The sequence below is a fragment of the Penicillium lagena genome (assembly GCF_028827675.1).
Source record: "Penicillium lagena strain IBT 129212 chromosome Unknown utg000005l_segment0_segment0, whole genome shotgun sequence".
Classification (NCBI taxonomy): Eukaryota; Fungi; Ascomycota; class Eurotiomycetes; order Eurotiales; family Aspergillaceae; genus Penicillium; species Penicillium lagena.
Window position 1 is genome coordinate 2,026,229 of NW_026623226.1, and position 19,379 is coordinate 2,045,607.

The 19,379-nt window shown below is 51.2% G+C and overlaps 9 protein-coding genes across 9 annotated transcripts; 1 reads left to right on the forward strand and 8 right to left on the reverse strand.

Annotated features, from left to right (window-relative positions):
• Positions 1 to 84: 84 nt before the first annotated feature.
• On the forward strand, positions 85 to 1,272 carry N7510_007533 (uncharacterized protein; the record flags this gene model as incomplete). The annotated part of the gene is made up of 1 exon (XM_056979458.1): positions 85 to 1,272. One exon carries the CDS (start codon positions 85 to 87, stop codon positions 1,270 to 1,272), a length of 1,188 nt encoding a protein of 395 aa, XP_056832501.1.
• Positions 1,273 to 1,590: 318 nt separating this feature from the next.
• On the reverse strand, positions 1,591 to 2,071 carry N7510_007534 (putative vacuolar transporter chaperon Vtc1; the record flags this gene model as incomplete). The annotated part of the gene is made up of 2 exons (XM_056979459.1): positions 1,591 to 1,937; positions 2,038 to 2,071. The coding sequence occupies 2 exons, from the start codon at positions 2,069 to 2,071 to the stop codon at positions 1,591 to 1,593; spliced, it is 381 nt and encodes a 126-aa protein (XP_056832502.1).
• A 403-nt stretch (positions 2,072 to 2,474) lies between these two features.
• Positions 2,475 to 3,351, reverse strand: N7510_007535 (sulfotransferase family protein; the record flags this gene model as incomplete). Its single annotated transcript, XM_056979460.1, has 2 exons — positions 2,475 to 2,661; positions 2,693 to 3,351. 2 exons carry the CDS (start codon positions 3,349 to 3,351, stop codon positions 2,475 to 2,477), a joined length of 846 nt encoding a protein of 281 aa, XP_056832503.1.
• Positions 3,352 to 3,830: 479 nt separating this feature from the next.
• Positions 3,831 to 4,835, reverse strand: N7510_007536 (transmembrane amino acid transporter protein-domain-containing protein; the record flags this gene model as incomplete). The annotated part of the gene is made up of 2 exons (XM_056979461.1): positions 3,831 to 3,913; positions 3,983 to 4,835. The coding sequence occupies 2 exons, from the start codon at positions 4,833 to 4,835 to the stop codon at positions 3,831 to 3,833; spliced, it is 936 nt and encodes a 311-aa protein (XP_056832504.1).
• A 138-nt stretch (positions 4,836 to 4,973) lies between these two features.
• N7510_007537 (transmembrane amino acid transporter protein-domain-containing protein) lies at positions 4,974 to 5,714 on the reverse strand (the record flags this gene model as incomplete). The annotated part of the gene is made up of 2 exons (XM_056979462.1): positions 4,974 to 5,430; positions 5,578 to 5,714. 2 exons carry the CDS (start codon positions 5,712 to 5,714, stop codon positions 4,974 to 4,976), a joined length of 594 nt encoding a protein of 197 aa, XP_056832505.1.
• Positions 5,715 to 6,017: 303 nt separating this feature from the next.
• Positions 6,018 to 8,141, reverse strand: N7510_007538 (uncharacterized protein; the record flags this gene model as incomplete). Its single annotated transcript, XM_056979463.1, has 1 exon — positions 6,018 to 8,141. One exon carries the CDS (start codon positions 8,139 to 8,141, stop codon positions 6,018 to 6,020), a length of 2,124 nt encoding a protein of 707 aa, XP_056832506.1.
• A 1,565-nt stretch (positions 8,142 to 9,706) lies between these two features.
• N7510_007539 (uncharacterized protein) lies at positions 9,707 to 12,431 on the reverse strand (the record flags this gene model as incomplete). The annotated part of the gene is made up of 4 exons (XM_056979464.1): positions 9,707 to 10,282; positions 10,342 to 11,583; positions 11,616 to 12,083; positions 12,138 to 12,431. The coding sequence occupies 4 exons, from the start codon at positions 12,429 to 12,431 to the stop codon at positions 9,707 to 9,709; spliced, it is 2,580 nt and encodes an 859-aa protein (XP_056832507.1).
• Positions 12,432 to 13,473: 1,042 nt separating this feature from the next.
• On the reverse strand, positions 13,474 to 14,650 carry N7510_007540 (aldo-keto reductase; the record flags this gene model as incomplete). Its single annotated transcript, XM_056979465.1, has 3 exons — positions 13,474 to 13,525; positions 13,596 to 14,075; positions 14,163 to 14,650. The coding sequence occupies 3 exons, from the start codon at positions 14,648 to 14,650 to the stop codon at positions 13,474 to 13,476; spliced, it is 1,020 nt and encodes a 339-aa protein (XP_056832508.1).
• Positions 14,651 to 14,923: 273 nt separating this feature from the next.
• On the reverse strand, positions 14,924 to 19,296 carry N7510_007541 (nonribosomal peptide synthase; the record flags this gene model as incomplete). Its single annotated transcript, XM_056979466.1, has 2 exons — positions 14,924 to 15,444; positions 15,498 to 19,296. The coding sequence occupies 2 exons, from the start codon at positions 19,294 to 19,296 to the stop codon at positions 14,924 to 14,926; spliced, it is 4,320 nt and encodes a 1,439-aa protein (XP_056832509.1).
• Positions 19,297 to 19,379: the final 83 nt, after the last annotated feature.

Sequence of the window (19,379 nt, forward strand, 5' to 3'; positions counted from 1 at the left end):
ATCGCGGGTCTTGTTAAGCGCATATAAACATGCAGAAGGTCTCGGAGACAGGTCCTTCAAAACCCTGAACGGACTCGCCCACTCATGCGTTCGGCCGCTCTGACTCCCCTGGTCGCCCTGTTGGGTACCCTGCCGGCAGCCTCTGCCACGCCGCGCCAACACCCGTCGTATGTGGACTGGCGCACCTTCCGAGCCAACGGCGTCAACCTAGGCGGCTGGCTGGAGCAAGAGTCCACCATTGATACCGCCTGGTGGGCAAAGTACTCTGGCGGTGCATCAGACGAATGGGGTCTGTGTTCGCACCTTGGCGCCCAGTGCGGACCCGTCCTGGAAGAGCGATACGCTACCTTCATTACCACAGCGGACATTGACAAGCTCGCCCACGCCGGCGTGCAGATGCTGCGCATCCCCACCACCTACGCCGCCTGGATCAAGCTGCCCGGCTCGCAGCTGTACTCCGGTCGACAGCAGGAATACCTCCGGCGGATTGCGGACTATGCCATCGAGCGGCATGGCATGCACATCGTCGTGGACATCCACTCTCTGCCCGGTGGGACCAATGGACTGGACATCGGCGAAGCAACGGGGCACTGGGGATGGTGGTGGAACGAGACGGCGCTGGACTGGTCGCTTCGTGCCGTCGACGCGCTGATCGACTTCGTGCAGACCTCGCCCCACCCAACGGCGTACACGATCGAGCCCATCAACGAGCCTGCCGATAACCACGACTTCTCGGCGTTTGGAACCCCCGACGCCCTGTCGGACCACGGCGCCGACTGGCTGCTCAGGTACATCCACGCCGTGCTCGCCCGCGCCGCGGCTGCGGCCCCCGGTCTGCCAGTGATGTTCCAGGGCAGCTTCAAGCATGAGGAGTACTGGTCGCCGCATTTCGAGCGAGAGGCGAATCTCGTCTTTGACCTGCACCACTACTACTTTCAATACGACAACTCGACATCGGCCAATCTGCCCGAGTTTCTTTGTGCCGATGCCCGCGTGAGTGCAGGTGATGGCAAGTTCCCGACTTTTGTGGGCGAGTGGGCGATGGAGGCTGGCGCCGCTAACTCGCTGGCGCTGCGTGGGAGGAACCTGCGTGCAGGTCTGTCGGCTTTTGAGCATTTCACGCAGGGGAGTAGTTACTGGACGGCCAAGTTCTGGAGTAATGCGACCGTCGTGGGCCAGGGCGATAAGCAGGACTATTGGAATTACGAGGAATTTATTGATGCGGGATACCTGGATGGGAGGGTTGTAGAGTCGGGTTATTGCTCGGAGTGATCAATGGAATTCAATTGATCATACGGTGCCCTGGTGATATATCCTGGAAAAAATCCCGCAAAATGTACATATTGGAAGGTAGCTCGTCGCATGTGAGAGCTGCCGACAAGTGTAAAAGGCAGCATTCCAACATGAGAGACGTGAATTCAGCCCGGGGACGAGAAAAAGAAAGCTCGCAGAGCATCGAGAAAATTGGATCCATCGTACGGGACAGAAAAATGTATCGAGAAATCAAAAGTCAAACACGAAAGAAAAGACTCGTTCCAGATAAACGCCATGGAGACAAAGGAAGAAAATGCAATGCCATCACACTCCAGATCAATCGGACTCTCCATCACGAATTCGCAGAATAAAGTTAACAATAACGGCCGCCAAGAGAGCCAGGGCCAGTATAGTCGGTCCAAAGCGGTCGTCGATCCCGCTCTGTCCACGACGCCGGATACTCTGCGCGCGCCAGTGGAATGTAATGAGCGCATAGATCATGGCCGCCATGGCGATGACGGTGAAGAGGGCGGCGGAGATGCGGCCGATGCGATCACCAAAATTGAGGAGCCCGACGGCGAGACCGCCCAGGATAACGGTGAAGTTAAGCCATGAGAGGAAGGTCCGCTCGTTCGCGAAGAAGACTTTCGGCTCGACGCGGGTGGGGAGGGCGATTCGTTTGCCTTGTTATGGGGTTAGTCGGTTGGTATTTTGGTGGGTTGGGTTCAATTGCATTGCGGCGATGCAGCTGCTGAAGTGGAGGGGAGGGGGGAAGGAACATACCGGGAGCTGTCTGGAGGAGTGGCTGGCTCGACATTATCGGGAAGGGAGGGAGGGGAGAGGAGGGGAGGGGGAGTAGAGGAGGAATTGAGGATAGAAGCTGAGACGAAGGTAAAGCAATGCCAGCAGTAATAAGTCGAAGTGCGTGAGGGCGACTGAGAAGAGAAGAGAAAAGAAGCTTGTGCTGCCTCAGGCCCCGCATGACATAGCTTGATGCTGCTCACACCGCCCACGGGGGCCCAATGATTCGCTGCGGTACGCAGCAGATCGGGGTACCCGAACGATACTTGCCGTAGTATAGGTCCTAGTCTATTTGTATCGGTGAGTGTGGTAGTAGAAGTAGCGACCATTCTACAATAGGATTAGGGTATATGGTCAGGTTTGCGAGTAAAAGATTAGGATGCCTTAATACTACTAGTACATGGAAAGCTAGTCTCTCGTTACATATTCCACCATACAGCCACAGGTGTTATCAGACAGGACAACAGTATGAGACAATTTTTGATTGCTTTGTTGAACCGAGCGGCATCCACAGTCATCAGTTTTGGGCCGAACTCCGCGGCTATATTTCCCTTCGGAAACGGTGCATCTGGCTCCGGGAGGCTCAAAAAACTACACAGCGGTGCCCTATCCATTTCTCAGCTTGACTGTCACACACAAGGAAGGGGGCGGACCATACCAGCCATCATCAACAGACCAATCAAGATAAGGCCGTTTTTCCGCCTGAAGGATCTTCTCGAGATTCGAATAGTGGCCTAGATAGGCAGCTTCGCCATTTTTCTCGAAATCCCCTTGGAAAAGGAATTTCCGATGTCCCATGTCGGTCAACCACACGCCCCAGAATAATTCTGCATTAAACCAGCTTGCAAGCCAGTACTTCCAGCTTTGCATCATCGGTAGGACTGATGCGCGGAAGCTATTCTTCCAATCTTGCACATCGCGACGCCGATTGAGGACAACCATCGCATCCGGATATGCTTGCAAGAGCTCTTCGGCAAACCAGGCAGCGGGAATATCGGTTGTGGCTTCTTCATCAGCGAGAATACGATCGAAATAGCGCGTTCTTAGGACTTCAGGCTCGGGTACCCGGTCTTGAAGCTTCAATTGCATGAGCTCACAGTAAAGCATGCTGGTATTCGGATGGTTGAGCCACCAGTCAATGCCATGGGCGACCCCATCGTATCCAAGAGCCTGGAGCACATTTCGGAGGGATTCTGTTCCGCTTCGTGGCAATCCAAGACATAACAATCGTAACGGTCTGGATCGTTGTCGCGGGAGCTCTGGCAGTGAATATACAGCTCTGGTGATCGAGGGCATAGTCGCTGTTGTCTCAGTCCTTTTTTCCAAGTTATTCCAATGAAAATGATGTAAGTTGAGCCATTTAAAAGAGGACGTTGCTTGTAAAGTACCTCACCAGAGAGTGGGAGCCTGAGGAATGTTACTGGGGGCCGCCTTAGGCCTCCCATCCAAAGTCGAGGCCCGCCACCGCCCCAACCTGACCCTTAAACAAGCGGAGAATAAGGTTGGGAGATAATTACGTCAGAAGCCTGAATATTGACCGTGAATGTACTTGGAACCATTGAATATATCTCATGACTCTCAAAAGCAGAAATACCAAACCAAAACATACAGTAGCCCCTGTTTTGGTGTCTCTCTTTTCTCTCCTGTAGGAAATAGTGAGATAGCCTCATCGCTTGAATACGATTCGCCTTGTCGTCTTTCCTTGCAGAACTGTCTGCCTGCCAGAAGTGATCCTAGGCTCTTCATATTATTGGAAGCACCATGGAATGCCGTCACTAGACCGGTGCAGAGCAGCCGAACGACGTCGCAGCAGCCGTCTGGAAGGCCGCTTTGATCGACAGTGCGGAGCCGTAGATACCTATTCGCGTTCCCCACTTCCGTCAGCATACAAGCCTTTTTGCAACAGATAGCCATATACGCCACTTACCAAGACCAGCCGTAGCAAGCGCCGCCAGCGAAACAAGCAGGTTGGCAAACTTGAATAGCACCATCCACATCCCCCCGCTGAAGAGTCCCCTCTTCCACCGGCTCCAGGACGCCCAGGTGTCAGCATGCGCAGAAAGCCCGTCCCGTGCGTAGACGTCCGCGCCGGTCTCGCCATGTAGGCGGACCAAATAGATGAAGGTGAACCCGGTGGGGAACGAGTACGTGAACTGCACGTTGGCCACCGCGGCGATCATGCTTGATAGGGTCTGCACTTGGGGGATAGCCGCGGCGATGATGAAACCCAGCGCCCAAAAACCGACGACCAGGACGGACCACAGGATGCGGCCCCTGAGAGACAGCAGCCGGGGCCCGTTGAACGTGTCCTCGATGAGGTTGACGTACATGACCTTGAGGCCGATGTTGCCGTACAGGCCGCCCGCAATGACAGACGAGATCAGTGAGATTATGTTGCCGATATCCTGCCACGTCTTGTGGCTGACGCCCTGGTACGCGACGGGCAGGGTGAACTGGCCCTGGAAGGTGTAGACGTAGAGGCCATAGAAGAAGTAGAGGCAAAAAATGAGCAGCTGGGCGCACGCGAAAGCCTTGAGGAAGTCCATGGGTCGGCGCATCTCGGCGATGATCTGCGCGAAGATGGTCGCGCCGCCGTACGCATATGCAATTTGCATCACGCCGCTGATGCGCTCGTAGAAAGGGTACGTCGCGACCAACTGCGTGACTACAGGTGCTTCCGAAATTCCGTAGGCAGCTTTAGCGGAGGCGTAATTCGGAGGGGAGTGTGCCACGAAGCCGACGGAGAGGAAGAGGACCAGGAGGTTCAGGAAGATGGCCATGCTGGATAGCCAGCTGTACCGCTTCAGAGTTCTGATCTGGCAGAGCACGATGCCTCTAATAGTTTCGTCATCCTCAGGTCAGCTTCTAAGGACCATAAAAGGTGATGGGATGGAAGAGTAGTCAGATTGGGGTATTACTTACACGACAATCCAAATCACAATCGCAACCACGAAGCACAGCTGGCCATTCACTAGCTGGTACAGCGACTGCGCGTTGCCGAGCGATGTGGTGCCGACATTGACGACCATGTGCAGCCAGATGAGGAAGGTCAGGAATATACGGAGCCATGAACCCACGATGCGATCGGCGATGTGGCTGTAGCTCTTGATGGGGAAGCGGTCGCTGTCGAGCTTGACGTAAAGCCACCAGACCATGACGCCGCCGTAGAAAGCCATTATGCCCATGAAGATGTACAGCAGGGCACCGGCCAGGTAGCCGTTCTGGCGGAAGGCGTAGGGTGCATTGAACGGGCCTAGGATGTCCGTCGTGCTGAGGAAGAAGGCCGATGGCCAGCTCGCCAGCCGCATGGCGCGCCAGGCATTGACGTGCGCTGTCTCATCCTCATCGAGGCCTGCAACTTGTACATCATCCTCCCTGCTCGAGATATGGTCAGATTCCCGAAAGGCTTGTCCGGCCAGAAGTTGCAGCTTGTCGATGATAGAGTATTTGCTAACCCTCCCCAGTTAGCCAATTGCACGGAACAGAGATAGGGCGCGAGGGGTAAGGGATAGATCAGCTAACCTCTTGAGATCTTGCGCTCTCTCACTGTCCCGCTGCTTTGAGGCATAGTAGACATAGTCAACCAGGGTCGGCTTCTTTCTCTTGGTCGTTTGCGCCACGGCCACGGTTTGACCGATTTCCCTCTCGAGTTTCTCCATACCCGTCTGGACGAACTATGTTTGATCCCAAATCCTACCCCTAGGCGTAGTTGTGCAAAGATCCCCGCACCTGGAGTCCTGCGGCATCCTTATCATATATATCCCTATTATGGTCCAGGATCAAACGTCTTATCAACCACGGCAAATCCGCCGACGCAACAGCTAAGTACCTGCCTAAATAAGGAATTTGTAAGCATCGCGTCTGAATGGCGCGAATGGCGTATGCCGTTGGCCGTCTGTGCGTTGACCGCCAGATTGGTCCGAGGCTTGGAGGCACCGAGAGGAAAAGCCAAGGCAAAAAGCTTAGTCCGGTCCCGCCATTATTATTAGGCATAACGTACATGGAATCCAATGCACTTGTAATTCTTCGCCATAACAGTTTGCATTTGTGCTGAGGAAGTCAAAAATGGCCTTATCGGCGCACGCACCCGTCCATCCCGACCACTCACTCGATCTACCCGTAACGCTATTATTATGAACGTCTATCCGTGTCATAAAACACCAAAAGCTCACCACTTTCCTTCCTTTATCACGAAATCTTGGATAGTGACCTCTCCATGCTCTCCAGGACCCCCCTGCATTCCACATGACAGGCACACTTCCATAGTCTTTACACTCTCTGTCTTGGGCATATTTAGCGATCCCTTGGCCTCCCCGAGAGACACCGAGAATGAGCATTCGCTGATCGAGGTAATCAAAGGCCGGGAGCGCTCCCCATCCTCGCATGCGGACAGCTTCTATACCTATCAACAAGGCAATCACAGCTGCTAATGTCACGCTGGCTATTATGTAAACCTGAGACCCGACTTGAAGTGCAGATACACCAACCTCCGCCGACACGGGGGCCGTAAACCTGCCAACCATCATCTGCGCCGACGCATAGCCGACAAGCATGTCATCGACCAAGGAGACCACGGCATTTTCAAGCCCCCTCATAACTATTTGTGATTCCGGCAGAGTATTACTCGTCGTGATTTGGTTCGCGACAGCCGTGCGGAAATCGCTGATGCTGGCATTGAAAGCGTCACCCAGGACCGAGCGATAGAAGCTTGTCAGGTCGTTGGCGATGAGCTCCAGCTGGCGCATGACGACGTAAGCTACCGTATGGTCGGGGTCGATGTTGCGGATCGAGTTGGCCGATGCGGAAGTTGCTTCTTTGCGAACGGTGATGTTACGTTTCTGGATATCGACGGAGATATTGAATGAGGCCGGTGTGAAGTTGACGGTGCACTGGGCCTTGTTCAAAGCTGCGTAATCGCTACCCGCCGCGATGGCCATGTACAGCTTATCTGTAAACGGGGAGGGGTGGTGAGCCACTCCGATGGAGACAATCGGGTGCTCGCTCCAGCCCACATAGACGGAATATTCCGCAACAGTACTATCTGGCAGATACCCTGTGGCGGCATATAGATTTTGTTCGTCGGTCTTCCCAAGATGAAACAGTGAGCTACCGTTGTGTATGCAAGACACAGAGGCCTCGAGATTATCTTCGCGGTATGTATAGTTGGGTGCATGGCTTATAGCGGGAACAGCCAAGTCAGAGAGACCGGGACTGGCCCCTGCGCCGTAGGACCGACCATGATAACTGTAGCGGGTATAGTCGAGCTTGTTGTGGTTGCGGGTGCCACCGTCGACGGTTGAGGCAGAACTGGCTGAAGCTAGCAAAGAATTGAGCAGACCTAACCCAACCGAGTAGGTGAAGTAGCCTTTGGCGTTACGGACGCTCAAGCCAGTCTCGTCTATCTGGCTCGGGTATTCTTTGATGAGAGAAAGGTTGGACCAGTCGGGTAAGTAGATGGTGCTCCCTCGAAGGCCAACGGTACTCACCGGGGTAAGAGCACCAGTCCATAGAGCAGAAAACACGGCGGAGAGATTGCAGACTAGTATGGTGACAACAATCATCCAGGTGGGAAGGTACCAGGGCGTGGTGGCGGTAGAGAGAGCAGACCAGAAGCCAAGAACATCGAGTGTGACCGGCGCTCTGGTGAAACGGATGCGAGTTGCCAGGTTGATTAGTCGACAGAGAGCCAGGGCCTCGATGGCTGCCAGCCCGGCGGAAATAATTTGAACAACTATCTGGACGGTTGACCGATATTCATCTACCACATTGTACAAGCTGTCCGACAAATGCCAGCTGCAGGTATGGCTCATGAGGAGGAGGATTCCTAGAAACAAAGGAATAAGAAGGAGGCTGAAGAGGCTGATGGTGACTGGTTTATCTCGGCATCGGCGTCCTTGTTGCAACGGGTGGTCATCTCGATTTGTTCTCATTGCCGCCAAGGGTCGTTCCAAGGTCTCGTACGGGCCGTCTACATCTCCGGCAGGAGTTAGATCATTGCTGCCAGTTGATGAGGCATTCATTTCATTAGGGACACCCTCAGGTAAAAAACGCTTATGGACCGGAGAGTAAGCTAGTCCCGCTGCCATGGCTGATGGGGAAAGTCGCCGAAGAGACAGAGCAATTGATGAACAACATTTGGGTAGGCGATGCCTATGAATGGGTCAGAAGTGGAATGAATCAAAAGCGTATTGGTCAATTGAGATCATCGCTATACGACGCTGGCGCTGAGCTCCTCTGATGAACTGGGGCAAATCAGCAGAACGGAGACGACCCACTTTATGCAACTAACTAGATACGACCGACCAGCGCTTCCCAGTCTCCAAGCTGGCCTATCAGCAACTCTCTTGCTCCCCGCCTACTGCTGATACTACTATATTAGAGAGCCCAAGCATGATGAAGTGGTCTTTTTGGCCTAGTTGGGAAGCGCGAGCCTAGGCGCACTCCTCACGAAAGCTTTGGAGATGCATTCCTCGGGCATGCACAAACGAACCGTTGCTTCTTATAAAATACAAAGTATCAAGTGAGATACTCCTGCTTGCCCTCTTCATCAACAGTTGTGGCTCTTGGTGCCGTGCCTAATCCCGGTCGTCCTTGCCGGGACTGCTACAACTGCAGTCAACGACGTACCAAGATATGCTGGAGCTACGGACAATTTTGTAGACAAAAATATCCTAGCACCTAAGGCAATTACGTCAAATATCAACCCAAATCCCTCTCATGCTCTCAGGAATCATGGCGTGTTTCCAGGAACTATCATTGGCTCCCGTGAACCGAATGTCTTGTTCCCAAGAACCAGATAACGTGTTCCGAGGAAGCCCGTCTGTATTCCCAGGAAAAATCACTCTACTCGTCAGCTGTAGTATGTAGGCTCTCTCTCTGGATCCTTCTCAAAGATACAGTTCAGTGGCCTCGACGAGAACTAGGTCCCGAGCATCTGTCCTCGCTCAACCTCCAACCTCCAACCAGGTCAAGTTAGGCTCAGCTATTGTCTCCGCCGAAGTTGGCAGATGAACGGTGATCTGTATGCGCTTACCCTTGAAGGCGGAACGGCGTCGCACTTTCCCTTTCATCGCAGGCGGTCGATTGAGCAGCCATCGCATTCATAGCCTCATCGTGTATTGACGATCAAAGGATAAAGGGATAAACCGTTTGTGCTGTCGGGAGCCAACGATGACTATATTTACCAGAGTGGTGTGTAGCTGCTAGGGTGCTACGTACGATCTGCAATCCAATGACTAGTAGAAAGACAGCGTGCAAGGCATTATTGATAGGAACACACAAAATTGATAGTCGCTAATGATCAAACACGATAACTCAGAAATCGGATGCTCTAGTTTCTCACGTAGCAGGGGATGGTATGATCGTACGTTTCTCACATTTGATAGGCCAGATGTCCACAATTCTTTGGAGTGATATTAACTCACTCAGAATTTTACGTCAGGTTTATTACGCCACACCCGCGAGCTTTAAAATCTTTTAAATATCAAGGCCTAAAAGGCGTTTCTAGAGTTATATAAACCTAAGGGCAAGTAATAGATATGCGTTCACTACTAAGGACCTAACACCTTAACCCCAACACCCAAAAATATGCCTTCTCTAGAGAACTGAGTATTATATACAAGCCGCCGAGGGTAGAAAACACAAAAACTGGTCAAATATTCTTTGGCTCGGGTTCATGGTCGTTAGTGCAGTTCTTGCACCACAGTTGGTCACGATCATCGCTCAAAAGTCTTCCGTATTCCAGCATCAGCCGCCACCAAACCATTTTCATGTCTTTATTACGAAGGACCCTGCGCGACCACTCGTAGCTATTTTGGGCAACCTTCCTGCCCAGAGCTTGTCCCTCCCGCTCTTGGGTTAGGTAACGAACGATTTCAGGGAAATCTCGAAGGTCCATGCTGAGCGGAATATAATGCACCCACGGAACCAGCCAGTCATCGTGCCACTCTTGGTAGAGTGTCTGTTTCAGAACGGCTGATTTGGACATTAGAAGCCGGTAGAAGCGTCCACTAAGTCCATTTCCATCGAGGTCGAGGTTATACCGTGCCTTATAGCTCGCGGCGATGGCGTCTCTCTCGCCAGCTTTGATATCCAATTCTTTCTCTTGTTCCATGCATGCACTATGTTCACATTGAATGGCGGCAGAGATTCGCACTTGGGTAGAATTGGAAATAGCTGCGATGGTGGAATTGATGGGCACCCACACGGAGTTTCGCCCATCCTGTCGCTGAGTGTGATTGAGCAAGGCAACAGGATGGTCTTTGTCCCTCAACAATAGAGCCAAACGTTGCCGTTGGAAAGATCGCCAGTTCTCGTACGTGGAGAGCCCCCCGTATTCGAACCGGTCCAATAAACAACGTTCTCCTTTTGGTCCCAATCTATATCTTCTCCTTCATGGTACTCGCCCGAGCTCAGTTTAGCAGCATAAAAGGGACTTGGGTATAGCAAGTCATTGAAGCAGGACGCTTTAGCCTGAGAGAAAATCGGAACAAGCGCGTGTGTCATTGACATTGAGCTCGGGTGACGAAGGCCAGCGTGGATGTTATGAAGCTCCGGGAATTGGCAAACATCCTTGCTTAATGTCAAGTTGGAGAGAAAGCCTATCTCGGTCAAGGCGGGAGAGTGGATGGCCTCCTGGTAGAAGTCCCGTGCTGGAGTATCAGGGGGACAAGATAGCGACATTGCATCCCAGGTGTCCTGCTTGCTAATATCTAAGAAGTCGACATGTTGCGCGAGATCGGAATTTTTCCCAGGAAGCAAGGTGCCTTGACGGGACCCTCGAGCGGCTTCCAAGGCATGAGACAATATGTCGTGAGGCACCACAACTTTGGGTTCATCCATTGTATTGATCGCAAGGGTCATATCAGGTATCGTCTCGAGGATTTCTGGGTCGAACCAATTGTTGATTACTGATCCCATCCAATGTGCGGACTTGATCGATCTGCCCTGAACAACCTTAAGCTGAATAATAGTCCCTTGGCTCGCACTAATTGCATTGTCGACGCGGGCTCGAATATCAGATGGAGCTACACCCCACAAGGGCTCTATGGCTGCCATCATGGTGTCAAACTCATCCGTCAATAGGAATCCTTGGTCCTGGGCTGCTCGGAACCACCTGTCAAAATGCAGAGGAGGCTGTCGTCCGTATCGGCGTTCGTACTCTGCGCAAGAAGCATTCAGTGTTTGAGATTGCTTCTTGACCATCGTATGAAACTTGGTTTCAGCTTGTATAGCAAGGTGGCGAATCGGGTGAACAGATGGATCGAGAATGTCCCATGGTAGAGACGGTTCCAAGCGCCATAATGCCGAGTGGCCGGTGAGGATAGGCAGCATCGGGATGATCATGAGCGCGAAAATCTTTTGCCGTGTTGCTGAGGTAGGCAGATAGGTTATGCCCAAGGCTAAGGACGTAACCGAAATCAGAAGAAAGATAAGATAGTCTTGGGCTGTAATGGCTACAAGACTTTGAATCGCACTTATAGAGTATGGCTCGATCGTGGTGGTTGCGAGCGTATAACCGCACAATACCTTCGAGGGGAGCAAAATAAAGTCAGCCACACATAATCTTGCGCTGTCGAAGAGAAAATACCACAAACCAGATAAAAAGTGGCTGTCAGTCCTGCAGAGATGCAGAAAGCGTGCAGTATCATCGACCAAACTAACGTGGAGGAGGATGGAAAAATAATCAGGACCCCGACGAGGATGCAAAATACTCGGAAAGCGATGGTCTCAAGCATCTCCCACAACGATAGGTCCTCGCTACGTTCCATGAATGTATCTAGCAAGAAAAAGCTCGATGACCTTGCCACAATAAAAAGAACCAAGATCAGGACCGAGGGGGCGTTGACAGATCTTGACATATAGAAAAGGGAACATATTCCCAGCAAACCAAGAAGAAATGATTGTATAGAACGCCGGCGTTGTAATTTCGGTGTCAATCCTCCTTTAGAAACCCCGGGTTTCGGTAAAGCATCCAGTCGTAAATCTCGATAGGACAGCGCAAGAAACGTGGATACCACTGTCAGTGGCTATACGGAGTTAGTTAACAACCAACAAATGCTAAATGAAGAAGAATAGTATACCATCACTGGTGTGATATCGTAATACACCGGCAGCACGCGCGTGACAGCGACGAAAAACGAGATGCTCCATGCCATCCAAGTGAATTCGGATCCGTGTGTCGGCAATGAGGGCGCATCTTCCGACTCAGTTGCCAGCATCTTCGATTTATAGCGTCGGAACCTAAGCCCCAGACACAGAACAGCCCAGCACAAGCACTCGGTGCGAATATCTGGGGTCCATTCTAATTTTGTTGTCGAGTAGTCGGTTGTGATCGTAGAGACGGCGATGACGAAGAATATGATGCTAGGCTCCATGGCTTTGATTTACCCGTTAGTGAACTTGAGAGCCTTGGTAGCGCATTATATAGATGTAGACCGGCATTGACATAGGCCTTACCTGTTTGTCTGTGCCTGACGAATCTAGAGCACGTGGCATTCCGGTTATTCTTCCTTTGTAGGGACACCACACCGGCCGTTTGAGAGACGGTAAAAGAATGGTAGAATTGATAGATAATAGCACCTGACTGCAGAAAAAAAGCTGAAAGAATGTCACCTTATGATACAGAACTGAGAAAACGGAAACTGCGTATGATTTTGGAATAAGAAAGAGAGCAGTTTGGAGGAGGGGGGAGCGGATTATCAGCTTGAACGAGGCCCCCCATCGGTGCGGGTTCATAATATAGGCACATGCATAAAAGCACTGCTGGGATGAGGAGGCAGAGCCAGTATTAGTACAAATTTGCGGTATGTAAGCCCCATTACTCGTCAGTGGTGTGTGCGGAAATCTCGCGAAGATTGGCCGGCCCTCCACTGGAATTGCGTATTCAACCACTTAGGGTTGACTGTGACCAAGCACGCCGGCATTCACCGGAAACTCCCAAGGCTGACGCTACAGCTACCGTATAGGCCAAAGGCTGAGGCTTATTGCTCCTACCCCCACCCGTATCCGACTAGTATTATACTGTCAAAGTTCGGATAACTATGATTAGATCTAAGGAGTATCTTTGTCAAGGTACTGTATTGAAAAAAGTTTAGGGTGTAGGCGGCCTAAATTAGGGGTTTGAGCGCAAAAGAAACTCTAAATAAGCAATTCGCTTGACGGAGGGACCTATCACCTATCAAGTGGCTTTTGTCTCAGATGGCATAAGCAGGCTGACTCGCTTAATGCAGTTAGCTGTCTACAATTCTACGTGGCGAGCTGAGAAGCTACAAAACGTCTCAAATTAGCTAGCACAACCCCATTTTTAATCATCCTCAATTAAATATATAAAGATGGACCCTTGTCAAGGCGGCCTTGTGAAGAAAGCAAACCCGAACCCCAGAGTTGATTCTATGTATCTGAGTATAGATAGGCGCACTATGCTGATAGGCCCTTCAGCGGTGGAGTGTCTGCCAACAAAGCCATACCCCTAAATTACCATCAGCAATCATAATTCATTGATGTGCAATTTAATTAGTATAACGTGGATGCAAACATACCCTTCGGGATAACGACCACCAGAAGTTGTGGTATCATCCACAACAGCCCGTATTTCGGCGACTTCATCATCTGTTAAACTTATGTTGGCAGCCTGGGCGTTGAGGGAGATATTTTCCGGGTTTGTACTCCCCGGTATGGGCAATATATCCTCTCCCTGATGAAGAAGCCACGCAAGCACAAGAGTGCTTACAGACACTCCACGTCGCGCGGCCATATCATGGAGGAAGTCAACCAATTTCAAATTCTTGAGGAAATTGTTCTCAGAAAACCGAGGTAGTCCTCGTCGGACATCATCTGGATGCAAATCATTCGGGGATCGCAATTGGCCACCAAGGAAGCCTCGTCCCAAAGGCGAATACGCTACTACTGCCACACCAAGTTTCCGGCAGGTGGATAGCAGGTTGATATTCGGGTCTTCGATGTCTAGGCTAAAGGGGCTATATTCGACTTGGACTGCGGAGATGTGGTGGACAGCGTTCCTGTTGGGGTCAACGCGTGTTTCATGTCATGCAAGGCAACCGTGGAGCTAGTTGAAAAGCAAACCGTTGTGAGTTAGGGTTACTTACGCCCTTTGCAATGTTTGTGCTGAGCACTCAGACAATCCGAGATACTTAATTTTCCCTTCAGCCTTTAGTTGTGCCATGGCTCGCACCGTTTCCTCGATAGGAGTTACCCTGTCCATCCGGTGACAGTAGTAGAGATCTATATGATCAACGCCGAGGGCCTGAAGACTTCGATCGCACGCTTCACGCACGTACTCGGCGTCATTGCGTACCTCCCCTGTCGGAGTTACGGCAAATTTGGACGCGAGAAAAATTTTGTCTCTTTTGCCAGTGCGCCGGAACCATCGACCGAGAAGGGCTTCGTTATCCTCATAGCAGTCTGCCGTGTCCCAATGACGGATACCCTTGTCAAATACTGCATCCAGAACACCCAACTTTTCAGTATCCGTAGGTCGAGGATGGTACATCGTCGAAAGACCCATAGCACCATATCCGATGGCAGTTACCAAAGGGCCATCGCGGCCTAAACGTCGAGTGGGTAGAGAATCCATGGCACATGTGCAATTCCAAGAATAATCTCAAAATCAAATTCGCAAGGTCATATATAACATTTAGATGATAAGATATGTATCTCATCTACTGAAGTAGCGGTGTGGTTCCAAGGTTGATTATGACACTATCATGCAGGAAGTGGGATCGCATGAGGATTTCCTTCAAACCGCTCGGGAACGACAGCTATGCACCCGAGGAAGTACTAAAATAGCGGTGTAGTTGATTTATTATGACACTATCAGGCATGAACAGGCTTCGCATTGGGATCTACTTCAAGCCGCTCGGGAACGACGGCTTTGCACCTGAGGAAGTGCAATGTCCACACTGTCTGAGGACTGAGTCTCCAAAAAGCGAGCTAGGATATCCAGCATCCCCCGCTGACGGGCTTCCTTTAGCCAAACAGAAAGAGCTACCTCGTGAACAGGCACGCCCACCTCACTCTCAATGTGGCTTTTGAGCTGAGAAGCAGGGAAGACAGTCTCACCGGATTCGTGGACATACGAAACCTTTCCTGGCAGCGACGACGGTTGGTCCAGAACAACGTGTAAAATATCGGCCGCCACAGTTTCGACGCGTATCAAGTCGACAAATCCTGGGCAATGACTTAAATCTGGAACGGAATGCATTAACCGGCACCATTGCAAGACTGCGTTGGTAAGGTCTGTTGCCGGAGCGTTGGCTCCGACAATGCTAGAAGCGCGATAGATAGTCACGGGGATTTGATACTTCATGTGCACTCGTTCCAGCGTGATCTCACTGACCCATTTGCAAGCCAGATAGCCATTTGAAATCCCTTCATGGGAGGTAGGAGGGGGAAATTTGCCAAGGATGATTCTTCTAAGGCACCTCCGTCCGTAAAATGTGCCAGCGCGGCAGTGGATACAAAATGAATGGGCACGCCGTGGAATACGGCCAGCTCTGCGATTTCTCGCGTTGACTGAACGTTCGTCCCATGGAGTAGACGATAATCTTTGGCAAAAGAGACATCAGCACCGCAATGGATGATGGCGCGACATGATTGCATAACGTCTTTGGCAGTCTCAGGCGATAAACCAAGCCTTAATTGAGAAAGATCTCCCAAATGTGTTGTTATCTTCTTGCTGGAAATTATCCTGGAGGGATTGCGCACAGCCAAGCAATGAATTCGATCGATTCGATCGTCTGATATTAATTGGCGCAGCAATTCATTGCCCAGAAAGCCCGTACCGCCAGTCAATGCAATAGCCGGACGGCGCTGAGAGTCATCATTGAAGATGTTGAGTCCCTCAAGACGGGGCGCGAGGGCTGTTTCAGCTGCCCAGTCAATAAGTGTATTTTGACTTGGTGTCTTCCCAGCGCCGTTGAAATAAACATGCTCGGCTATCTCTTCGAGGGCTTTGTTCTGGAATAGATCGGAGGCAGACAGACTCAACCCTTGCATCCTGGCTGCTCCAGAGAGGGTCATGGCGGTGATTGAGTCTCCCCCTAGTTGAAAGAATCCATCGTCGGCTCCAATGTCGTCTGGGTTCAAACGAAGTACCTCGGCCCAGAGAGCTTGTATCCGGCGGCCCATGTCGCTGGTAACGGGGCGCTTGGGGCCGCGCTTGCCCGGTCGATAATTCTGAAGCTGTTCACGGGACAATCCGGCGGCTGCTTCCTGAAGTCGGGATCGATCAATCTTTCCGGAAAGTGTAACAGGGATTTCGGCTATAGAAAAGAAAGTTGATGGTATCATGAATTCTGGAATAAATTGCCGCAAGGTCTGCTGGACATGATCCAAGTCTTGTTGCCAAGTTGCAACAGGCGAAAGAATGATATCTCCAATCATAGCGTCATCATCGGCCGGGCCAGGCATCTGAACAAAGGCCACCAGTTTCTTGCCGTCAGACAAGTCGACCACATCGGCCACAACTTCAAAGGCACTGGAAAAGGCATTTTGAACATGGAATTCAACTTCTCCAAGTTCAATTCGTTGTCCATGCAGCTTAATCTGCTTGTCCTTGCGTCCAACGTATAGAAGTGAGCCCTCGGCGGTGTACTGAACCAGATCCCCGGTCTTGTAGATCCGATTTTGAGGAGCGGCCTGTCTGAGGTCCTCTCGTATCTCCTTTAGCCAAGAGGGAGGCTTGACGAAAGTTGCGACAGTGCGTTCCATGTCATCTAGATAGCCGCGTCCAACGGTAGGCCCTTCAAGATAGAGTTCACCGACGGCACCTATGGGCATCAAGCGTTCATGGCTATCTGGATCGAGGACCCAACAAACGGTACCAACACCCACGCCAATGTCACGGGGATCTATCTTCTCATGGATGTCGTCTTGCACCGTCGAGAGCACACAGCACTCAGCAGGTCCATAGATGTTCAATAGCCGCACGTGCGGGGCCCAGGTACGTACAAGGGCTCCTGACAAGGGCTCGCCGCCTAGAATAACCGTCCGTAGGCTAGGCATTTGCTCTGGACGAAAGCGCCGAAGCAAAGATGGTGTGAGATCTGCCCAGTTCACATTGTATTTGGACACTGCATCCTCCAAAGCGCCTTTGCGTTCTGACTCTGATGGCACACATAAGCAAGCTCCGGATACTAAGCTGAGAAGAATGTCCGACACGCTGACATCAAAGCTGTAGGAGGCAAATTGCAAGGCGCGTACATCTTCGCCCATAGGAATTTTTTCCAAGTAGGCCTTGATGCTAGTAGCGAAGGCGCCATGCTCGATCACTACACCTTTGGGTGTTCCAGTTGATCCAGAGGTGAAAACTCCATACAAAGCGTGATGAGATGCGACGGTACCAAGAGAAGCTCCCCTCGGGGCGTCTTCACTTAGGATTGGGCTTTCATCTTCCAACGCAATGACGGCGGTAGCTAGCTTGACCGAAGTGCTTACCAGGTCAGACGAAGTGATAATACAGGTCGCTTTCATCAGACGGCAAATGGTGCGTAGCCGATGGAGAGGAAGAGAGGGATCAAGCAGAACAAAAGCAGCTCCAGCCTCTAAGGTGGCAAGAACAGCCAAAGAGGTCCATTTGGACTTGTTGAAGAGCAAGGGGACAAATGTCTCCGACCCGACCCCAAGATAGCGAAGACGTTGAGCAACTCTGGTGGCCATTTTGTGCAATTCTCCTCGGCGGAATACACCATCCCACGCACAGACAGCCATACTATCCGGGTTCCTGGCACAGTTTCGTGCAATTAGTTCCGGAAGAAGCAGATGGGTTGTTTCAGGGACAACATTGTTCCATTCATAAAGTTCCGCTCTGTCCTCAGGGCATAAGCCAAGCAATTGTTCCACCTGAAATTGGTGACGTTTGGAAACAATTGTCTTCAGGACATGAACGAACTGTCGCATCAAACGATGCATTTGACGAGGAGGAATAACATTATCATCAAATACTGCTTGCAACCGCACACCATCCGGCCGCAAATCACAGACCCAGGTCAATGCATAAGTGCCGAAAGTGGCATGATTGGCCAAGCTTTCTTGCTGGTTCGTCACATCAACCATTCTGGTATATTTATGTTGAGGAGGGGCCTGGATGACGAGTAGATTGTTGAATTGACAGGCTGTAGCAGCATCACCACCCAATTGGCGAATCTGATAAAGTCCACGTTGCTCGAACGGTGTCATATGACGCTCTTCTAGCTCTAGACGATCCAAAGTAGCATCAACAGACTCGGTTGGGTTGAGGCGAATGCGTCGTGGCACGGTGGCAATTGTTGGGCCGGACATGGCGCCAATCCCGGGCAATGAAGCTCGGCGTCCCGTAAAGGTAACCCCAAAAGTAAGGTCATACGAAGAGACATATCGAGATAAGGTGAGAGCCCAAGCCAGCTCAACAGCCGCAGTCTGAGCAGATTCAGGCCAGTGAAAATCTGCAATTTCCTCGGAAGTCTCAATTAAAGAACGGCCTGTCGGTGTATAGGAGTCGTGAGGAAGCTGAGGAAATCGGCAAGGCTGAGCTCCCTCGAGGAAATTTGACCAGTATTGTTCGGACGCCAGGGATTGTCCATTTTGATTTGCATATAATGTGAAGTGAGAGAAAAGTCGCGGAACTATGGTCTGTTCCGCATAGGCTGCTTCAATCTCATGTAGGACTTGATTCAAAGACCAGTCATCGTACAAAGCGTGGTGAATTGTCACAACGAAGAAAGTCTCTTTCATACCCGGCTCATAAACAAGGGCTAGGCGTAATAAAGGGTCTCCTGGGGTAATGGGGGACTGTATGTCTCGCTGGATATATTGGTCAAGTCCTTCCGCTTGCACTAAGCGGACAGCTGCGTTGACGACGACTTGGAGGGAGCCCTGAGTAGCGCTTTGAATGACTCGGGTACGGAGGATTGTATGAGCTAGGACGACGGTCTTCACTGCTGCTTCTAACCGAGTTGACTCTGTGTCTGTTGCTAAGCGATATACATAGCGCGCAACATAAGCATTTGGATTGCTCATGGACAAGGCCACGAGGGCCTCTTGGGCACTGGTACATGGATAAACATCTTCAATTTGCTCTATCGGGATGTGACATTGGTCCAGTATGTTCTTCTTGAGCTGCGTCGAGTCGTAGAGCTTTGGGAGCAGAGAAAAGTTGAGATCTTTTGGGATGAGGCGTTTGATTTTCTCCTGGTCGGTTCCAGCTGTTGGGAATACAGCTGGTGGCAGAACAGTGACGGTCATCGTGCACAGGCGATCAAGACGGAAGCAGAGACAACTGAAAGAACGGACAGAAATATATCGACACGTCAAATGAAAGGATTGGA